This window comes from Agelaius tricolor, unplaced genomic scaffold (genome assembly GCF_023055355.1).
Source record: "Agelaius tricolor isolate 1412-34295 unplaced genomic scaffold, bAgeTri1.0.p SCAF_10, whole genome shotgun sequence".
NCBI lineage: Eukaryota > Metazoa > Chordata > Aves > Passeriformes > Icteridae > Agelaius > Agelaius tricolor.
Window position 1 is genome coordinate 6,246,246 of NW_027269270.1, and position 22,177 is coordinate 6,268,422.

The window sequence follows — 22,177 nt, forward strand, 5'->3', positions numbered from 1 at the left end:
TGGGAGGTTGACAGCTGCTGCATAAAGGTTAAACGTGCTTTCTTTGGCCTGTCAGTAAAATTAAGCCTGCTAAAGACTATATGGCACTCCAGAAGACAAGAGTTTATCTGTGTGCATAAACAGAACATAGTCTTCAATATAAATATGCTTTCAGGACTATTTAGGGTATTAGGAGTATGCTGCAGTCCAATAAAAAGATGCAGATTGAGCCAGGAGATTTTGGAAAGTGCCTGAGTATTTTTAGATGGGCTAGAAGTGTCTGGAAAGCAAAGCACTGGTGTTTGCATTGCTAAATAACAGCATAGGATGAGAAAGAAAATGGTATAGATACAACAGGGACATGAACTGAAGTAATAAATACTTGACCTTTAAATTTCATCGTTGCCAGCTTCTCAGACTGCTTTCTCCCAAAGACTGACATGGCTGTGTTTTATATTATGCTTTTATTTGTCATATTCATAGTTAGTTACAAGTAAAAATTATTGAAATCCACTGTAGTTAATACAAAATAAAAATATAGCTGCACGAGTTATGCCATGATTTTTCTTAGAAACAGTATCTTCTATATGATACCATGCACTTAAGAGCTTAACTCTTAACAGTACTTGCCTACACTAAGCTCTGACTAACGAACTTCCAGTGTGATTTACTGGTTACAGATATTATCCCTGTGGAATAATACCTGTTAATTATTTCATTATGGTACTTCTGCTGTAGCTTGTATTTCCCCTGTAATTTGTGAGTCTAAACACAAAAGGAAGCAACCTTTTAGTGCAATGTTAAGTATCAGTAGAATTTTTATGTATATAAAAAAATAAAAATACCCCACTGCATAAACAACCAAGGATGTAAGGGAACTGTTGTGGGTATTGTGCTTCCCTTTCCTCCCTTGCCCCTTACCTTTAAGTGACAGGAATGAACATTCATAGTGAACAAACTATCTTTCAATTAATTTTGAAAAATTACAGACTAGTAATTTTGAGAGCAGGTGTGTGACTTTGATCAAAGTTACTAGCAGAGAACCACATCCTGTGGCTTTGCAGGCTCATACTTGGGTAAACTCATCCCTGCCATGAAGTTCAATCCATAACACATTGTTCCCTTTGGACATGCCTGAAAGAGTATTTCACCTTTTTGAAGAAATTGTCCTTACATCCCTGTAATTATCTAACTTTCCTGTGTAGATATAGTTCTATATATGAAATAATCTGTAAAAAGATAAATTATACTATTTTCAAAATACTCTGAGATACAAAGTTGTGCAGGTGCAAAATTTGATAGTATATTGCTATAAAGACTATGAATTAATTAGTGTTATCTGAGTATATATACTTTAAGCTGGGAGTATAGATTGAATACTATGGGGGGTTATTTTTGCTTTTTTTACATTTCATAGCATTTCATATTTTCTTCAGGATACCTTCATGTTCCTATCAAACACTTCTTTATTTTCAATTTCTGCCCCCTTAAAGGTACAGTAACTGATCACACATTCATGCTTGTCATTCATGTATTTCCATAACTGTTAGATTGAAAAATACCTTTTTTTTGCCCCCCCCACCTAAACACAGTGATTTTTTCTAAATGAATAGTAAGTGACTACTGGCAAAAATCTTTCCCCCACTGAAATGGATGGAACTGGGTTTTCAGCTTTGCCCTCCGAGTACTCTGCTCTTTTAGTGCTATGGTGCTGTGGAGCAAACCCCCAAACAAACTGCACGTGTGTGCACAATTACTGAGGCTGTTAGCATTCACAGAGCATGGCAAGGCAACTGAAATCAAACATTGCCATTGGTATTCCTACATTGACATACAAAACTACTCACAGTGCTGGGAAATTCTGGGGGGAAGAGAAGAGAACAGAAATGCTTGGGTCTTGACTACTCTCCACACGTTCCTCTGACCTAACTCTAAGAAAGCCAGCTGATCATCTTGCTTCTACCAGACATCCTCTCCTCCTGCTAGTCCCTGACACCAGCTGGCAGCATCTCTAAATTCATCAACACCATTGACTCTGCCTAAAACAGAGCACGTTGCAGCTTTAGTCGTTGACCTTGCCCACTTTGCATTCCAACACGATGCAATAAATTATCACTGCAGAGGAAAGCATGGAAGAGTCGCTCCTCCTGCCTGTGCAGGTGAAACCAGTTCCTCCCCTCAGGAAAACCGTGTGCATCTGGCAGGAGAAGGGGGGCTTGGGCTGCCTACACTCTTTGGTCCACCTGCAGGACGGCTGCTTGGGTCGTTTCTTCATCAGACTGCTCCATCTCCCCGCTAAATGGGTTTCTCTCATCCAACAGTTTCTGGCTAGAAGCTTCTAGAGGCACCCCGTACTCTTCGTCATCTTCCACGATGGACAGCTCGATGTTGTTGTTCATCGTGGCCTTCCCTTCCCCTCTGGCCTCCTTCTCCAGGGAGTCGCTGGCTGCCTGGCCCTGCTCGGCCAGGGAGGTGCTGGGGGTCATGTCCGAGTGCATGCTGGCGAAGGACACCTCGTCCTCATTCTCGGCCTGCTCGGTGCTCGCCGTCTCCGAGGGTCTGTCCTCAGCTTCTGCGGGGCTTTCCCCTTCACGGCCTTTCTTCGTGCCGAATCCCACTTTGAAACCTGGGCCCTTGGCAGAGGAGGATTTCTGGTGATGCACAGTGAGTGACTTCTTGATCTTCTCTCTGCGTTCGGGCGACACGATCTTTGTGCTGATCTTGTTCATCTTCTTCTCAATGTTTTGGCGGGAAAACGCTTTCTTCAGGCTGTCCACCTTCTTGAGGCTGGATCTTTTAAGTTTCTCAGCTCTTGATTCTTCTGTTTTCTCTTCTGCACTGTCATCCAAGTCATCTCCCTCAGGAAACATTTCATCATCTGAACCCAACTCCACTGTGTGCAAGGTTTCTTCCAGTGTTTTGTTCTCATCCATGGGCTCCTCTTTTCCTTCTGTAATGCTAGGAATGGGCTCTTTTGCAAAAACACTGGCAGGGATCTCATTTTCCTCCTGAAAGAATTGACAATATTTGAGTTTCATAGTTCAGAGGATACAAATTTAATAAATAAAGCACAACCCTGAACAATTATTTTCCCCCTCCTCAGGATGAGATGAATGCTGAACGTTTGTTGGTTTTTTCAATACATTTAACCAGTAACAAACCACTCAAAGCCCATTGAACCATTAGCTGGTAAAGTTTAAGGCTTATGAGCTGTCAGCTGTAAGACTACTCTTTCAAAGTGACTTGGGATGTATGCAGAATAGAAACTCTGTTCTTTTAATTTATATCAGAGACTCTTCAATGAGAGTTTAGCTGTCAAGTTGTACACCTGTCCCTGGGGAGAAGGGAGAGTATGGTGGGGAGGGAGGTTGTACTGCAGACCTCCAAAAGTCACATAACCCCACAGAGCTCTCAGTTTCTTGAGCCAAAGACTCAGCATATCCCTGCAGAGGTGTTGGGTCCATCTGGGAAGTATCTCAATTGGCAAATGCAGTTAGCACTTTTGCCATATTCCTAGAAAATATATGTTGCTGTTAGAAATGGATTGTTGATATTGAGAAACCATGAAGTTTATGGTGTTTAGAGTGTATCCTATTTTACAGCTATTTACAGAAAAAAACCCAAAAACCCAAACAAATCAATTTTGTTGGTAAATATTAAAATGTGGATAGGACAACTCCTTGAAATGTAAGGATACAAATTTATGGTATATAAAAATAAAAAGACACTATACCACATAGAGAATAAGAGCTTATAGCTAACAGGGAAAGTATTGCTTTTTAGAAACAAAACCAAGAAAGGACACAGAAAGAAAGAATCTAAAAACAAAAGAGGCTGAGCAAGGGCAGGAGCTGCGGGTCATAACGAGGGATGTCCGTGCCCACCGAGTGCACAAGCTCTGCAACCCCGAGCAGCTCAGAGGCAGCACAATGAGCACTCTGTTCTCTGCAGGTTTTGCAGGCATCTACCCATGCAAAGAAAATGAGGCTCTTTGCACACTCCCTTCCCCTCTCAGCACTTGGAGCCTTGGATCTGCATAGTCTCTACTCATTACCTTCTTTATCGCTTTCAGACAGAGTGCATGCAATTTCACTTCCTCACATGCACCAGGAGGATTTTCTTTTCCCTCCTCCCTCCCCATTTATCTTTAGATACAAAAAGCAGTAAGTGCTGAGTGAAATGGTTGTAATAGTCTCAGATCTGTCCCTGGTGGGCCTGAGTGTACAGTTAAGGGGAAAAAAGGCCACATACACATCCAAGTTCATGCTCATTATTTCAGGACTGAGCAAACAGTTGTGATCACTGCAGAGAATAGTGTCTTGGGTTAAATTTGCTGTCAAGGCTGTTGTACATGGCTGTTGTTTAGTCTGGGGAAGAGGAGGCTCAGGGGTGACCTTACTGCTCTCTACAACTCCCTGAAAGGAGGTTGTGGCCAGATGGGGGTCAGGCTCTTCTCCCAGGCAACCAGTGACAGGACAAGAGGACACTTAACTGTGTGTCAGTGATTTGAGTGTGCTGGTTAATATCCCGTGTGGATATAAAAATGAAAGGTACAAAAGAAATGGAGCTGGTCTGACAGTTTGTACATGCTTTGTTCCTGTGGGTTCTGCACACCTCTCTGGGCCAGTGGCCTCAGTCAGATCCACTGGCACACAGCTGTGCAAGCCCTCTGCCCGCAGGGGAACATCTAATGAAGCCCACACTCTTCTCCCCACACCTATTATGTTGCTGCAACTGTCAACAACACTGACCAAGATAACAAAACAAAGGAAACCTGCACCAGCTTTAAGTGAAACCAGCTGTTAACTGCCGTACAAATATTTATATTTTTTCTCCGCTGCAGGTAATGAAATGTGGATTACATGAGTGGGTGCAGCGTTGAATTATTCCCCAGAGCACGAGAACTCAGGATAAAACAAAATTTTCATGTCTAGTGCATTCTTTCCAAACATAGGTAATCACACACAGTATTAGACATCTGAACATTCAGGTGTAAGTGACTGAGTGGTATAGAAAGCTCTGATTTTAATGAGCAGAGAGGTGGGTTGTTAGTTTTTAAGTATTTTATCTAGAAAAGTGGTGTCATATGAGTTTAATCACAGCGCAGTCTGAGCCAGAGATGGGTCTGAAAGGTCCTTCTCAAGGTCAGTTTGGCTCTGTCGAAACTCAAGTGCTGCATGCAGTCTCTAGAACAATATGGATACAGATTTGATTACCATTTTTATCAGTTTTCTGACTGAGTAGAAGAAAGACTGTCAGACTACCCATGTTTATAAAGGGAAAAAAAACCCCAAACAAAAATGCACTGCATAATAATGAGCTAATGACTGCATTAAAAGCAGATCCTAGGTGGTCCTTGGCTATGGGGCAGTTCTGGAATTCAGGTGGTCAGCCCTCTGTCTAAGCTTCCTGCATGGCTCTGGAAAACATCAGCCTCTGGGCATCTATTTGTGTGCTTATAAAATGGGAATGACACCCTTCCTATGTCATGCTTCCCAAAGACCTCAGGATTACAGGAACCATGAAAGTGCAAATGAAAATAAATGAAGTAAAATGCTTTGAAAACATGAGGGTGCTATAGCAGGAATGCTCTGTGGTGGAACAGACCTTTCTATTTCAAACATGGTTACTGATAACACCTTGTAAGTGGGCTACTGATAACTTTTTGGTCTAACAAGTTTATGTGACAGCTGTATTTTGTTTTTGATACATTTTTAAGCAGGCTGCTATTTCATTTAGGAAGACTAGAACAATACACTGAAAAATGCCAGCTGTTACAAACTGCATAACTATTTTCCATGCCAAAAGAAGTAGAACTTTGATCTCTTCTTCTTGATCTAATCTAAAATTCTAAGAAAGCAATACATCTTTGTATTTTCCACATCTGAATTCAAAAACAGCCCTTGCATTTTTTTTCTCAGATGGGCTTGACTGTAGGTAGCTAGCTCCTCTGAATTTTATTTTTCCATGTAGGAGATGAACAGAATAGTGGAAGTCCTCTGCATAAAACAACTCTTGCTAACACTGGTAATACTTGCACAGTTAAAATCAGAGCCTTCCTTGTGGCTTTTATCAGCCATCCCTGGGAACTTCCTGCAGGTCAGAATTTCATCCCTATCTTTTACAAAAAGAAATAAGATCCATAGGAGTGTACTACAAAACTGGGTGGCCTGAGTCAACAGGTGGCTAATTTACTCAGGAAATGCTGATTCTCTGATGCTGAATGAGGGAAATCAATCTGCTTTGGTTTGGTTTCTTTTGTTATATTTGCTGTATGAGGCCATGACCTTCAAGAAGGAGAGAAAGCATTTTCCCAGTCCCGCTCCTCTGTATGTTGCTGTTACATGCCCAAATGATCAGTAGCCTAAAACTTGTTTTACTATACAAAACAGGTCAGAACATGACAAATCCTGAAACCAGCTCCAGCTCCTTTCCTTTGGACAAATGCAGCTCTGCAGGCTTGGGTGTCACGGTGTCATGGAGGGAGGGCAGGAGCAAAGTGCCACCAGCCCATTTGCACACCCTGGGCAGGCTGGGGTGGTGGCTGCACTGTCCCCTGACCTCCCACAGCACAGCTGGGCCAAGCCCAAAGAGCTGTGGGAGGTATTTCTGTCATTAATCAACATCAGAGTATTCTCCCTGCAAGGCTCCAGCAGAGAATACAGCATTATCAGCTTGTAGTTCTTCTGGTTCCCTCACTTGTTTGTTTGTGAGCTTGAAGCTGCTTCTGCAAAAGAATATTGCAGTGATCTGAACAAAAAGGTACAATAAAATGGCTCATTTCTGGTGCCCTCCTCTTGCTTCATTTTAGGATGAAGGATTTACCAACAGCGGTATCTGAAAAGGACTTGCACATTAGTATGCTTGACCCCAAGCTGCAATTTTGACTTATTTTATCTGTCCTATTTCCAGGACATTTAACCAGTAATCATGACATTTAATTGAAAAATTAAACATGAGCCTTTTTTTTATCTTCCATTCTGCTTTTGCAGCTAAAAAAGCAAACAAAACCCCCACCAAACCAGAACCAAAAAGCTGGTCATGTGGCGAGAACAAAACAGAGGGGAACAATGCCAAAGCTTAACAAGGATTTTTAAAACAGTCACTTCAGTGTTTTGCTGAATTGCTGTGTCATTTATAATAACTTTTGCATCCTCAAATTCTTGGAATGGAGCTCCCTTAAAATATGCCACCAATTAAAGAAATATATGCAGATGTTCTAGGGAGAGAAAACTAAGAGCATTTTAATGGAAAATATGTAAATAGGTGAACTTTTCTAAACACAGTTCATTCTCAGTACATATGCAGAGGGAAAGCTGATGCTGGCACGTGGCAGCACAACTTCATAAAATGCAGATCTGGAGCTCAGTCGTGTGTTTTGGCTATGCTCAGTGCTCCCACCAAGTATTAGGGAGTTTAGGGTATAAGCTGAATGCAGAACTGAATCACAAATGTGAATTTTTATTTTCATATTGAGCGGTCTGCCTGAGCTGGAGAAGCTGATTCTAATGAGGAACATGCTCTGTGAAGTCTGGCATTGTTTTTTTCCAGTGGAGAAGAAGGATCCCCCAGCTGAAGAGGAGTCCCATACATCCAGATTCCCCTTTGTTTTCACTGGGATCTGGCGTCAATATGGCTTCATTATGTGACTTCTCCTTCCTGCAATTGTTTTTCCATGGATTCCTGTGCAAGGCAGGACAGAAACCCAGCCAGCCTGCTGTTTATCCTGTGTGCAGTTATCCTAGCAAGGCAGTGCCCTGCTGACCACCAGACTGTCCCTGCTGCAGCCTGAAAGGAGGGACAGTCCATGCTGCCATTTAACTGCAGGCCACCGCCAGGAGCAATTCAAAGTTGTTTTGGTTTGTTTTTTTTTAAGCAAATTTAACTGCAGTGTTTCTTTTTTTAAGTCTTGTGCTCCTGATCTGCACTGGCTTGGGACTGGTTAAGTTCATCATCCTGGACTGTGGTGACATATTTTCTGGTGAGAGATAGGAACAGAGTCACCTAAATCCCTGTAAAAGCTGTGGAGAACAGACCTGCTGTCCAAAGGGACAGGCAGAGGATTTTCTTTATCTGTTGTACTGGGACACGAGCCTGTGTTGTTTGCCTTAGGTTTGTGCACTATTAAGGAAAGGTTCAGAGGTTTCAACAGGCCTTAGTTTACACCCCTATTTAGTGTCAGGAAACGAGCCAGCAGGATGCTGCTTTACCCCTCAAACCCTTCCTGGGGATTTTTACTGCTGCTTTTACCCAGTCCCCGCAGATTTCTGCCAGTGGAAGATCCCCACCCAAGCTAACCCCAACTGTCCAGCACACACAGAGCTCTGTTTGTCTTTCCTCCCTGCATTATGTCATCCTAAAATAGTAAATATTGAGTTCTCCTGAGGAAGACGCTCCTTGCAACAGCAAGGCCTTAATTCTCACGCTCAGAGGTATGAGAAATGTTAAAAATTACCTTCCCCCAGGCCTTGTTGGGGCACCCACCCCACGGGACAATGTCTAGGTCTGAACCTGTCAGTTCATTAGCCACTCATTAGCTAACAGGGCCTGGGAGATGGCACAGCCATGGATCCTAAATTACTTGCAGAACTGCAGAGAACATGTGTCTTTTAATTTACCCAGTCTCTGGAATAATTTCCCCATTCCTTCTGGGGTGGAAACATGCTGCAGCTCCTCCTCTTCTGGCCTGACAAGCCTGGACTGTAATTTGGGAGAACAATAAGCAGGGAGGTGGGGGCTTCCTTTCTGGGGGAATTGCCTGTGCACTAACCAGGCCTGCCAGCTTTTCACAATCAAGCACCGCTCTCTTATTTTGGGATTGTTTAGGAAAAAGCCCCAACAAGCCAAGGGACAGAGTCAGTGGCTGACAGAGGTAACACCCAGCTGACAAGCTCAGAATGGTGAGGAGCCTGAGCTGTGACTACCCCAGCCCAGAATTTGCTCTCCTGCCCTCCCTCAGTGATTTGTGGAGGGCTGTCTTTATTTTTTTTAAATATGTGAAAGTCAAGTCCTGTGTTTAGTTAAAGCTCACGGCGTGCTCTATCCAGACCATTGCTTAAAAAGGGGAAAATATGCAAACTGCTGCTATCACTGGATGGACTCCCAGGAAGCTGAGTTTTTAAGCTGAATTTTTAGCTCATCCCTGAATGGGCCAGATCAGTCCTGCAGAGTGAAGCAGGGCATGAGGAGATAGGGAGATGCAGCCCTGCCCCTCTCCTGCTTCCAAGGGCACTGGCAGTTTTTAGGGGCATTTCCACTGCAAGTTTGCAAAATGGTCTCTTTCCTCAAGTTTCCCAAGACTTTGGAAAAACATAAGGGCCCTTCCAGTTTACTTGAACCCCAGAACACACAATAAAACAAACCTCTCCCCAAACATACGCTGGGAGTTAGGAAAACACGGCTCTTTCCCTTCATTTGCAGAGAACAGAAGCTGGCAGATTTCTCACGCCTGCCAAGAGTTAGCAAAACAAGGTCTCTTTCCTCACGTTTGCTAGGAGTTAGTAAAAGACAATTTTATCTCCAAGACTGCAAGAGTTAAAGAGAAATTCTATTCTATTCTATTCCCAAAGTTTGCTAAAAGTTAGCCAAAGAAAGGAAAAGAAAACAAAGAAAAAAAAAGTGTTTCCCTGAAGTTTGCAAGAGTAAAAAAGAAAGACAGCTCTTTTCCCAGATTTCCTAAGAGTTAGGAAAACATGCTTTCTGCACGTCCACGAAGAGGAAAAGCGGGCGTTTCTCCTGAATTTGCTAAGAATAAAAGAGGGCGCGTTCCCCAAGTTTAAGAGTTAGCAGAAGACTACTCTTTCCCTAAGTTTGCTAAGGTGAAGAGGTTTTTCCTTCCACGTTTGCCGAGTTAGCACAAAGCCAGCTGCGATGTCCGAGTGTGCCGAGGTTAGCAGGCAGCGAGCAGCAGCAGCAGCGGGCAGTTCCCGGGGCCGGTATCAGAGCAGGGCTCTCACCTGGAAGATGAGCACCTTGAAGCGGTCTCGGCGGAGCAGCTGGGCGTGGTGCTGCTCCAGCCGCCGCACCTGGTCGCACTGGCGGTCCAGGCGCTCCCGCACGGCGCGGGTGTGCGCGCACACCTTCCGCGACTTCTCCAGCAGCTTCTCCACCGCCTCGCCCGTGGCGCCGTGGCTGCGGCACAGCTTCACCAGGTCCGCCTGGATGCCCCGCACCGCCCCTTCCAGGCCCCGCTGCCTCTGCTCCATCTGCCGCTGGTGCCCTTCCACCGCCTCCAGCATGGACACCAGCTTCTCCAGCAGGGCCAGCACGGTCAGCGCGTTCACCTGCCCGCCGCCCGCCTCGGCCGCCGGCAGCGGCGGCACCGCGCTGCCCGCCGCCGCCTCACCCATGGCTGCGCGGCCTGCACCGCACGGCCCGACCGGGGCCGCTATAAGGGCAGCGCCGAGCCCTCCCTCGGGGAGGTTTCGGGCAGGGCCCGGCCCCGGCCCGCCCCGGGCAGGGCTGTGACCGCCCCGGCAGCGCCGAGCCTGCCTCGGGCCCGGGCAGGGCTGTGACCGCCCCGGGCAGGGCTGTGACCGCCCCGGGCAGGGCTGTGACCGCCCCGGTCAGAGCCGAGCCTGCCCCGGGCCTGGGCAGGGCTGTGACCGTCCCGGGCCCGGCCCCGCTCGGAGCGGCCCGCGGTGAATGGAATGAGCTGCCGGCCCTTGCTCGCTGCCTCCTCGGCAGCATCAGTAGATGGCAGGAGATACCGCGGAATGCAGCCCCTCTGAAGGAGGAGAGGGAGCTTGTGTTGGTGGTGATGGTCCCGGGGAGAGGTTGTGGGTGTAGACTGGAGTTCAAGCTAGTCTGAGGGCCTTAAACTAATAAGAATAATTAAAAGTTTTTAATCATTGCTGTAATCAGTATCGCAATTATTGCAGTAATCGTATGTCGACGTGCTTTTAAAAAAAGCATACTCTTTAAAAAAGTAAATTACTGCTGTAATAAATACATTAGTTATTACATTAATCACATGTTAATGTGCTCTGACAATATACAATATACAAAAATATACAATATACAAAAATTATATCAGTACATTTATTCTTATATCAGCATCCTCATGATAGTTTGTAATAAATGTTATAATAATTAACAAACTTAGGAAACATTTACTCGTGGTGCATCAAATCTCCCATCGTTCCTTCCACCCTGTGCAACAAAAGACGGGGTTTTGGGGTTTTTTAAAAACAATAATGCAAATATTTTTATCTCCTCGTTGTTGTTATTATTACAGGGCTTTAAAAATAATTTAGGTGATGATTATTCTATTCTATTCTATTCTATTCTATTCTATTCTATTCTAATTTGTTTGGTTAGTAAAAAATCCAAAACAAGTGTGGTGTTGCATGGGTGGAGGGAATGCCAGAAGCTTGGATTCCCTGCATGGGATGTGGAGATTAGCTGGGCACTCTGGTTGTCCTGCCCAGATTCTCCAGGGTTTCTTCAGTAAGAAAGAATCATAAGGTTCAGCGTGGCTGTTTTGGGGGAATAGTGATAAGCTGGGTGTGGTGGCAGGGGCACTGTGTTCCCAGGCACCAAAAGGAGCTATTTGGCATGGAGAAATACCAAGCTGTTTATTTCAAATAGAGCACAACTTTATCTGTTATCACCAGGGGAAATGTTGCAACATTCCGTGGACTTGGGTGGCTCATCCTGTACTGATGTTCTCAAGCAGTCAATATCTGTCTTCTCTCCTTTACATTTGCTTGGAAACAGGACTTCTTGCTGCAACACAGATGTTTCCAATGCTTGGATATGTAGGATTCTAATATTTGGGTAGCTGAAATATAACATTTTCTAATATTTAGCCAAATATGCTTTGTGATTTCCCTACATCCTGCAGGTTAAAAGCGTCTATTTGGAGTCCAAATGACCATGATTTCTGACCTTTCCTTTGTACACAGAAGAAAAGAAAAAAGCATTTTACCGTGAAAAGGAATAAAACCTAATGACTGAAGAGCTATGCAAATGAGTTACCCATTTCAAATACTGTGTGCTTGAGCCCCTGAATGTTCTGCAATGTTGCAATGTTACCTTTTTCTGGTCCTTGCTTTTTTTTTTCTCCTCAGGCTGCAACTTTTATTCTTCAAGTTGTGGGAGCTTGAAAAATGCATTTGTGAGTGAGTTCACTTTGGAAAAAAAAAATCACCGACTCTGCCAGAGCTGTCCACAGGGGAAACTATGCTGAGACTGTAAACTATGCAGGCTGAGAGGGGAGTGGACATATTTTAAAGGCACAACCTAAACAAAACCCTTCTGTTTGCAGGAGCTCTCCCTGGCAGCAGCACCTGATCCGCCCTTCCCTAGGAAGGGCGTGTTTGTGTCTCCAGAGGGCGGCCAGTGCCAGCCCCTCTCACACAGCATCCCGCCCATCTCGCTTCCTCTCTCCCTCCCTTCGTTTTGGCTGGAGCCGAGGCAAAGAGGAGGAATTTTTGCAGAGAGTGGTAGCTTACCTTGCTCTGGCAGGGAGCAACCTGTGTCCATGCCCAGCTGCATACCCTTCCTGTGGCAAAATAGCTTTTTAATTTTCCAAATTAATTTTTTTCTCCAGTTTTACTGGGCTGTGGTGAAGCCCTGGCCTGGCTGTGCTCCCAGCTGCTGGCCAAGCTGCCTTCCCAGCCCGTCCCTGGAGCCTGTCTCCTCCAGCCTTTTTGCATCAGCCTTCTGCTGTACCTGGCAGAGATGGATGATGGAGGAGAGAGCTGCCCTGTCTATGGAATCTAAAGAAACACTCTCCTGACTCCTGCTGTAAGCCTTCTGCAAGTTTTTGAGTGTTTAAAACTCCCAGCCACATGTGCATCCTACAGAAAAGCTGTGGCACCCCAGGGGAGCCAGCACCAAACCCAGTTTGGGTTCCTGGTCAGTCCTCTGACCCAGCAAAGCCAGGGACAGCAGCCCTGATGGAGCTACAAGGGCCATGGACACCCATGGCAGAGGGTTCCTCAGGGCCCCCATGGCTTGGGAAGAGGTGCTGTGCTGTCCCTGTGCTCCCTTCCCAGAATTGTTGCTTGGGAAAGGAGGGGTGATGGGAACGGGAGGAAAGATGGCCCCAAACTGGTACCTGTCCCATTCTGCTGCTAAATTCCAGCTGGGGGTTTTGACACCAGCTGTCAGCTCTGATTACCTGTCACTGTTGTAACAACACTGTCAGGCTGCTGGGCTGCCAGTGCTTGGAGGAGTTGGAGAGATTTTATGCAGGTTTGGGGTTTTTAATTTTATCGATTAATTTGGCAGAGTAGTGGAGGAGGTTTGTTGCCAAGTTTCAATACAGATTTTACTGGTGAGAAACTTTCTAGGGGAAAACATTTTACATTTATTTAGAAAGAAGAAGCATTAAAGAGATTAAATTTATCAGGGTCATCTGATATAAGTCAAGAGTTCTTTTCATGTAAAATCAATATGCGTGAATTATACGGACAAAAATTGGAGGTTAACTCACTCATTACTTACGTGGTGCTCAGGATAATAAATGTTTGATGCTGGAGCATTACCGATAATTTATTAGGCATGGAGTAATAGGTAAAACAAAATGACAGGAAAGGATGGAGAAGGGAATTAATAGGGGAGGGAAGAACAGCAGGAGCCATACAGGTCATTGTCACCTTATTGAATTTCATGTCCAAGCTACCAGTGACTTTAAAGAGATGGTGTGAGGCCATCTAACTGCTAAGCTGAAGGGCTGGCTAATGGGAAGAGCTGTGGAAGGTGTGGGAGGAGAGCCCAGCATGGGAGGGCTGGTGCCTTGAGGGGCTGATGCCTGCTCCGCTTGGACAGGGCAGAGAAGGGGATATGGATGGGACATGGCTTGGGAAGAAGTGATGCTGCATCTCATGCACCTGAGCCAGCAGGGTCTGCACCCAGCAAGGGCTGAAGACATGAAACCTGGTTGTCTGCTGCTGAAGGGCTCCTCTGAGGGTCACAGTGCCATTTCCCTCCTGTCAGCCTGCTCCATCTGTCACGGTGATGCTTGTCATGCCGCTGGCACCTCTGCTGCTCTGCCAGGGCTGTTTGACACTGGACAGAGTGTGGACTGGCTGGTTTGTTAAATGTTAAATGTGTGATGATTGAGTGAGGTTTATGTTATTAGGCAGTGAGACTAACAATGCTGATGGGACTTACTCCAGTGGAAGACATTTCCCCTGTCAGCACAGGTTGCTTCTCCCAGGGACACAGCCCAGAGAAATTAGCCCATGAGCCCTTAATGTTGCCTTTTGATGTTTTTTAAAGAAAGTAGTATGTCTGTAATGAGTCAGTCTCACTGGAAGCACCCTGTTTGTTGTGTTCTGAAAGCATTAGAGAAGAAATGTAGTGGGTTAGAGAAGCAGGGACTGATGTCCTGCATTGTCTTTGGCACTTTGGACCAGCACAACTCACCCCAGGCTGCTGATGGATGCCAACAACTGCAGTGCATTGTGGACCAGCTCTCCTCTAGCAGTAGTTACTAGCCCTTAAATTTTGGGAAGGTATCAGTATCTCAGATGTGACATAGTGTTTTGTGTAGAGGAGCAAGCACTTGAGCTGGGGAGGGGAAACCTCTTACTGCTCCACAGCTCCTGAGGTGAGGGATTCAGCATGCAGCCTGGCAGGTCTGTGGAATATTTGGCACAAGGGGAGCAAGGGGAAGCCCACTACCCATGCACAAGGTGGATTGGGATCTGGGCAGCATGTGGGCTTCTGCTGGAAGAGAGGGAGCTTGGTGGGATGGGGGCTGTAGAAGGAGGATGCAGCAGCATCCTCGGCACACTGGCAGTGTGAGCCTTTGAGAAGCAGAGGGAGGCTGTGGGTGAGGCAGTGGCTGGCAGTGGCTCCAGGAGGACACCACCCCTCCTGCAGCACTGTCCCTGGGGTGTGCAGGGGAGCAGGGCCCTCGTGCAAGGGCTCTGTGTGTCCCATGGCCACCCAGCCTGCTCCCCACAGAGGGAACCCCAGTGCCTGGCTCCCAGCTGGTGCCTCTGTGCTCACAAGAGTAACTGCATTTGGAGAGCCCATTGGTGAGAATGGGGAATCTCTCTCTGCTATGAGAAATTTTAATATTTGGGGAAAGGGAGAGATGTGGCTGTCTGACAGGAAATGTATCAGCATAGAGCAACATGAAACTGCAATTTTACTCTCTTGTGCAAATGGTATCCAGTAGAACTTAATATGCAATGAAGAAATCCACTTCCACTTTATCGGCCAGACTAAATCATGTTGTGCACAGGAGACTTCCTTTTGCTGTGTGCCAAGTAGTAATGATTCTATGCAGACTTGCAGACAAAGGAAAAAAAATAAGCCACATAAAAATACCATATGTGCCAGGCATTTTCTGTGTATTTCCTCAGACATTCGAGGAGCACAGTAATAAAGTACATGTTTGGTTTTTGGTCTTTTTTTTTTTTTTTTCCCCTTTGAAAAGCAAATTAAGTTTTGTGAAGGGGGAAAAATAGTTTCCTTAGCTTCAGATAAAAGAGAATATTTCAGCTGCTGGGCTGGACTTTTCTGCAGCTCGGACAAAAGCGAGGTCAGGACACCAGCAGTCACAAATGGAGCAGCATATGGCCGGTCAGCCCGGACCTGCCAGCGCATTGTATTCCTCCAGCAGATATGTGGGGCACGGAGCAGGAGGAGCAGCTCCACGAAAAAATGATACAGAGGTGATATTAAAAGGACCTGAAAAATGGCAGGAGCTGCAGGCTGGGCTGTGGTTACCTACAGGGAACAAGCTCTGCCTTTGGAGCAGAGCTCCAGCTCCGTCCTCGACACCTGCTCCTGCAGCCAAGCCTTTGTGTGGCTGGGAGCACCTGCAAGGTCACAGGGACCAGGCAGCCCGAGCTTCAGGGAAGGGGCTTTGCTGTTCCTGGTAAAAGCTCTTTCCAAATGGAGGGTGGGCTTTTAGGAACTGTGCTTGAAATGCTCGCCAATGTTTTAACTTCCTTCAAAAGGGCTGTGTTCTTTCTGGAAGAAAATGCTGTTTGTTTTCCCCAGTTTCAGATCAGAAGCTATATATGGAAACAGAGCTACTTTTCCCTTTCACTTTTGGATATTTCTGGAAAAAGGGGATGTAGTTTTCAGTGAAAGGCAGGATAACCTGTCTGGTTCTTCTTTCCCTCTTCAATAAAAGAGGGGGAAAATTAGAAAGCTTTTAATAACTTGAAGCTGAATACACATATATGCTTTCTTCTAGGATACTTTTTATTACAGTATGCTCTCAATGATTTATTGTCTTCTGAAATTTCTCAAGGAACATTTAAGAAATCCACCCTCTTAGAAAGGACAAGAATAGGTTGCTTCTGTGAAGACTGACAGTGTTCTTGTGCTGGTGTGGAGATTACTTGAGGTGATGCTTCATCCTAACAGAGGGGACATTTTCTAGCAGGGATTATGATGTGAATTGTACTTAAAAGGTGTAGGCACACAGAGTTGGTGGTAGCTGGGAGTGGGGCTGTGGCCCAGCCTCATCTCTAATGGGCTACAGCTGTGAGCAGCAGGTGACCAGAAGGTGAAAGCAATGAGCCATGGAGTGCCCAGGGGCACTGACCAACCACCACAGGGAACACAGGTGCAATGCATGAACAATCAGAGGTATTAAAGGTTGGGCTAAAGAGCAAGAAGGGCAGATGCTTGCAGCCTTCTGGAGTGGAAGGATGTTACTCTGTGTGGGGAGATGCCTGAAGATTTCTGAAGAAGTAAGGTGTTACTCTGTTTGGGTTGAAGCTTTCTGAAATTGTGTGATGTTGCTCTGTGTATTGTGGCTGTCTCAACTGCGGTGTATGGTGTGACGAAAAAGAATTGTGCCTTTATTGAGAATTTTTATTGTTGTTACAAAGCTGAAAGAAGAGGTTTTCCTACTTTGCAATCAGGTTGTTTGGACTAGGATGATAATGAAATAACATTTAATGGAAGCAAGTAGGGCATTAATTATGTGAAAAGCATGTGAATGAAGATCTGTTTTCTGCAGATAATTGAGGAGACTTGAGTCACTTTTGGCCTGCAGACACACCATCATTCATATCTTTTGAATCTTTTATTTGAGATGAGCTGTAATGGACTTGGAATCTAGAGAGTGTCTTTCCCTCGTTGCTGAGGCATCTGTCATGTTGTGCCATGCTACTTCATGTTGCTCTGATGACATGGCAGAAGATAACAGCACCATGCAAAGCCGAGCGTGATAAATGTGACATGGCATGTCCAAAACAATACTTGCTTTTAGTAGATCAGTTATCCTTTAAAAGCTAGTATTTAGGTTTGTCCTTAGATAATTCAATAGCTCCCATCTCTGGTAGGAATGATGTCAACCTGAGTTACTGTTTGTGATGAGCAGCGCTGATGGGACGTGATGGCATGAAAAGGATGAAAGAGCAGCAGGCTCCGGGTGCACATCCCAGAGCTCATTGCTGAGTACCTGGTCAGGGCCAGGTTCAGGGGCTGGGCATGACAGCAGTGTGAGAAAGAGTCAAACAGGATCTGTCACAGGCCAGCTGTCCTCCCTGACAGCCTCTGCCCACCACAGCACTTTGGGTTTTAACTTCTCCTTTTACAGAGGTCACCAATGGAGTGCCTGCATTAAGGCAGTGAAAGAAGGAGGAAAGAAAAAGCAACTCCTCAAAAATATGGAAAATCGTGTGAACTGGTTAAATGAGGAACTGAAATCAAATTGTTAAAACCCAAATTTTGATGTAAATCTTGCTCAGCCCGTTGGTCATGCAAACTGCATTGGTGTGATCTGACAGGACCCCAGGGAGATGCCAGCTCTGCCCCCTGGGAGCGACAGGGTCAGAGAGCATCCAAAAGTCAAAAGTGGGGTGCATCCTGGACCTCCAGAGTTACTTCCTCTTCACAGAGGAATATTTTGAAAACTGTTTATTCTTACATGTGAAAATCAGAAATCTAGGCTGGAAGAATCTGTGGTATTTGACAGCCTTTTTTCTCTTTTCTCCCTCTCTCTCACCTGCACTCTCCCCTTGCTGGCTTTTATATGCCCTATGCATACTGCTGTCTGCTCTTGATAGTAATTATTTTCAGTGATTCAAAACACTTATTAACTTAGTTTAAAAAAAATTGCGTATTTTTCAGAGCCCCTGTTGAGGTTAGAGGAAGAAAAAGAAGGTTAAATCAGGTACTGAGCATCCACAGTGCACAGTATTAATAGCTTATTTATTACTTCATAGGCATTAAGCATTTTTATTCAGAAGTATTGAATAAGCAGAAAGTAATCTACATAGGAAACAGCTGAAATGTCAGGCTGCAAATTAGTTTGTTTAGGCAGCAAGCACTGAGGGTTTCAGAGTTGCCCTCTCGTGTGCTGTCGTGCTCTGGTTACAGGCAGTGACCCTGCCTTCAAATCACAGCCATGAGCGGGCTGAACTTGGTTTTTAACCCGAGCACAGTTCACCAGGAGTTATTTACATGTGCTGGCTGCAGGACTGAACCCATGGTGCTGCTCAGGGTTTCACATGGCTGCCTGCTGGTGCCCTGCACAGCCTGTAACCCACCCCAGAGCTGTGACCCTCCTCCTCTGCCATCCCAGAGAATCTCCCATTGCCTGCACCAAGAGGCTGCTGCAGCCCCCAAATGGGTGTATGTATAGCCTGGTTTTATTTTAGCTCATGGATCTTTAGCTGCTAGAACCTGACTCTGTCCACAGGCTCCAGGCTGTTTTGCCAGGCTTTCTGGTGATATCTCAGACAATTCAGGGTTGCAGCCACATAAAGGTTACTCCTGCTGTGAGAAGGGATGGTGGGGAGGTTGCACTGGGTGCACTCTGCTACTCCTGATCCTTTGCCAAAGTCCATTTTGTGTTGTAGTGTCAAATGTGTTTGAGCCAGCTCGTGGGAGAGCATTCTGTTCTCTGGGTGACAGGAAAGTGGTAGGGCAGCCCATCTTCCAGGCTGGCCTCTTGCTGTGCATCCCATCAGCCCTGAGATCTCTGCTTAGGCTGCCAACACACAGATCAATTAGTCCTTGCCATGCAGGGTACCCCGAGGAGCAGCCCAGTGCCCCACAAACCAGTCTGGCCCTGCAGAGCATTTCCTGTCTGCCACCAGGAGCCACCAAAGAGCGATGCCCTTGTCACCAGGATGCAGCTGAGATGGATGTGAAGCCATGACCCAGATGTGTGAGACTCTGTCCCATAATTAGTCCTCCAAACCAAGCAGCTGCTAGGCCATTGCTTTTCACCTGGCTCTCACCCTGATCTCATGCTCGCATGGTGCTGCTTGAATCATTTCACTAAAAATTCCCCGAGTGATGCAGAAATCCGTGGCAGCTGTACCTGTCCCTGTCTGCACAGTGTCACCTGCAGGCAGGTCCCACAGCTTCCCCTCTTCATCTCTTCTGCTCTTCATCACTTAGGAAGGGAGGACAGGGAGAGCTCGGGGATTTAGGGCACACGAGGAGTACATGGGGATCCCACGTACCTGAAAGATTTCCTCAGTATAGGATTTTGATTTTTGGTACTGCGGGTCTATCGTAAAGGGACCTCATCCCTCAAAAAAAAACCCAACCCAAAACAAACGCCAAAGTATTTTTCCCTCTGAATCTTCTGACAGCATTGTAAATTGCTGAAGGAAGGGTTGAGAAAAATCAATCTTCATTTGGGAAGGGCTTTTTTTCCTAGCATGCTTTTTCCACAGAATCTCCCTTTCCAGATTCCTCATTGCTTGCCAGGAGCAGTAGCCACAAATCCAATAGTGAATGGGAGCAAGAAAGGCCATAGCAGGGGAAAGTTGTAATTGAAGAAATAGAGCAGCATGTTTTTGCTTCTGTTTTTTTCTCCCCTTAGATAAACTCCCTTTCATAAAACCCATAGGCCCGCAGAAATAAACATTTTTTTTCCATTGGCATTTTGCTTTAGCAAAGTTTGTTCTAAAAACTACAGAAGAACAAAACAAGCTGTTTCCTCACTGCTAAACATGTTTACCCAACCTCAGAGCTTCACTAATAACTCTGTTTCTTAGCACTAGACATCATAGCAACTATTCTGCAGTGTACAGTGCTGCAGTGGGCTGGTTTGTTTGTTTCTGAGTGATTTCCAGGCATCTGAGGATACCACGCTGCGTTAAGGCAAGCAAGATGCTTTTAACCTTCATGCACAGATTGAAAAAAGCTGGCTGCTCTAAATGAGCTACATGTAAGCTTCATATTAGTCCAAGGACTAATATGAATGGAAATCCTAGCTTCTTTAGCTGACTTGAGTTGAAAAATAACATTTAAGGGACTCAGGAAAATATCTTTTCCTCTTGGACAACACCCAGCTGAATGGGAGACACAAGGAAAAAAAAAAAGGCAGGCTAAATTCTGCAGTAAAACATAGCACTCCTTCCATCCTCTCTGTTCCTCTTTTCTTTTTAGTGCTGCTAAATATTTTCCCCCTGTTTATCATCACATCAGTGGAGGGCTTTGTGTAGTGCTACAGCACGTAATTCAAGGAGGCAAGCAGCATTCTTTAAAGCTGTGTGTTTTCCCAGATTCAACATTACTGTGCCAGACAGCAGGTCTGCACCTTCTGCTGCTCTAATGAGCTTTGAGAGGAGCAGGCAGACAGAGCAGAGTGTGGCTCTCCACCTGAATCCTCTCTACGTCATTTGCCAGATCCACGTTTGTATGTCCACGAGAGCTCTCCATCTTGAGATGTGGGAGTGTGGGTGTTAATAAAAATGAAGTGGTTTAAAAATAAAAGAGAGAAAAAAAAATCCCCCACTTCTGGCCAAGTTGCGCTCAAGGTGTGTGCTATAGGGATGATGCAGGAGGTTTGCAGTGAGCCATTGGATGGTTTGAGAACTGCAGATCCAGACTAAAGGAAAAAAAATATCAAATTTTCTCCACTTTATACCTTTGGCAAATAATTTCGCATCTTCTCCTATTAGAAAATATGGTAATAAAGATTAAGATTTAAAGATTTAAGAGCTGATGGTAGGAGCATATGGGATAGAAGGTTGTGGGAGGTTAAAGAAGTCTTCTGCAGTCCAGCTTCCCGGATAATTTTCCTCTCACAAAAATTTGGTTGCTTTTGGAATGACCCGGTTCAGGGTGCGTTTGCTGATCGCTATCTGCCGTCTCTCTCGGTGCTCCGGGGCTGTGCCCGGGGCCCTGGGGCACTGTCCCAGCCCCATTCCCCCCCCTCTCCTGGGGCACTGTCCCAGCCCCATTCCCCCCCCTCTCCTGACGGCAGCCGCTTCCCCTCCTCTCCTGCTGCTTTCAAAGGATAACCCAAGTATTTCAAGGGCTGAAATCCCCATCTCGCTCTCAACTGGCTGATTTCCTTTGCCTTGTGACTAATAATTAATTAGGAAAAGGTTAATTCTGCACCTTCCAGTACCTTTTCTCCAATGTTATTCAGACCATGGTTATTTTCCCTTTGCTTCTCTGTCTCTCCTGTAAGAGTGGCTTTTTTGGGATTAGTCCATTTCTGATCTTGACATTTTTTGTCTGTTGCCTTGCCTGTCTCTATTTAACAGCATCTTACCTGTGTCGCTTCATGTGAAATCCATGTAATTATTTTTTAGCTTTGAAAGGTTTTTGCTTTCAAAGGGCAAACAACTGTTTTCAGCAGTCTTTCCAGGTGCATTAAGACATGTGGGAACTTCCAAACACAGTGGGAGGAGAAGTTTCACCATCAGCAGTGTCTAGAAGTGCTAGCTGGTGTCCCTTGACACTTTCTTTGTGGAAGATGATGGTTGTCTGCAGAGGCTTTTCAGCAGCTAATTTTAAAAGCATCTTAAATAAATCTGTCCTTTAGTTACAAAGAGAGAATACCAGGTAGGGACGAAATGTCTGCAATCTATTGTGTGTGCCCTTCTAGAAAAATTCAAGGAAAGAAAACAAAGTTTGAGAAAATGTTAAGGCCTCTTTCAAAATATTTATTTCTGGATCCAGGGTTTTCTTTCTTCATTAAAAGTATTCATCAAATTCAGCATGATGTCACCAGTTGACCAGATCAGTGTCAGGTGTCACCAAGGGCTATTTGTTGTCCCCAGATTCTGCTGAACATGGCCCAGCAAAATCAGGGGCAGTGATGTGTTCTTCCTTGGCAAATCCTTGCCCTGTGTGGCAGTGTTATTAATTTTCTTTGTGCCAGCAGCAGTGGGGAGCAGCATGGTGCAGTCAGTGAGTGGTGCTCAGTCAGGGGCAGGACACCCAACCCTGGCTGGTGGCCAGAGCATCGTTGCAGTCAGAAAAGATCTGACATTTTTGCTCTTTGTGAGCTGCTGCCTTTGTG

The 22,177-nt window shown here is 45.5% G+C and overlaps 1 protein-coding gene across 1 annotated transcript; it reads right to left on the bottom strand.

The window, feature by feature from the left end:
* Positions 1 to 424: 424 nt before the first annotated feature.
* On the bottom strand, positions 425 to 10,556 carry CAVIN2 (caveolae associated protein 2). Its single transcript, XM_071434532.1, has 2 exons — positions 9,936 to 10,556; positions 425 to 2,987 (listed from the first exon to the last, which is right to left on the bottom strand). The coding sequence occupies exons 1-2, from the start codon at positions 10,326 to 10,328 to the stop codon at positions 2,205 to 2,207; spliced, it is 1,176 nt and encodes a 391-aa protein (XP_071290633.1). The 5' UTR covers positions 10,329 to 10,556; the 3' UTR covers positions 425 to 2,204.
* Between the last annotated feature and the right edge of the window lie 11,621 nt (positions 10,557 to 22,177).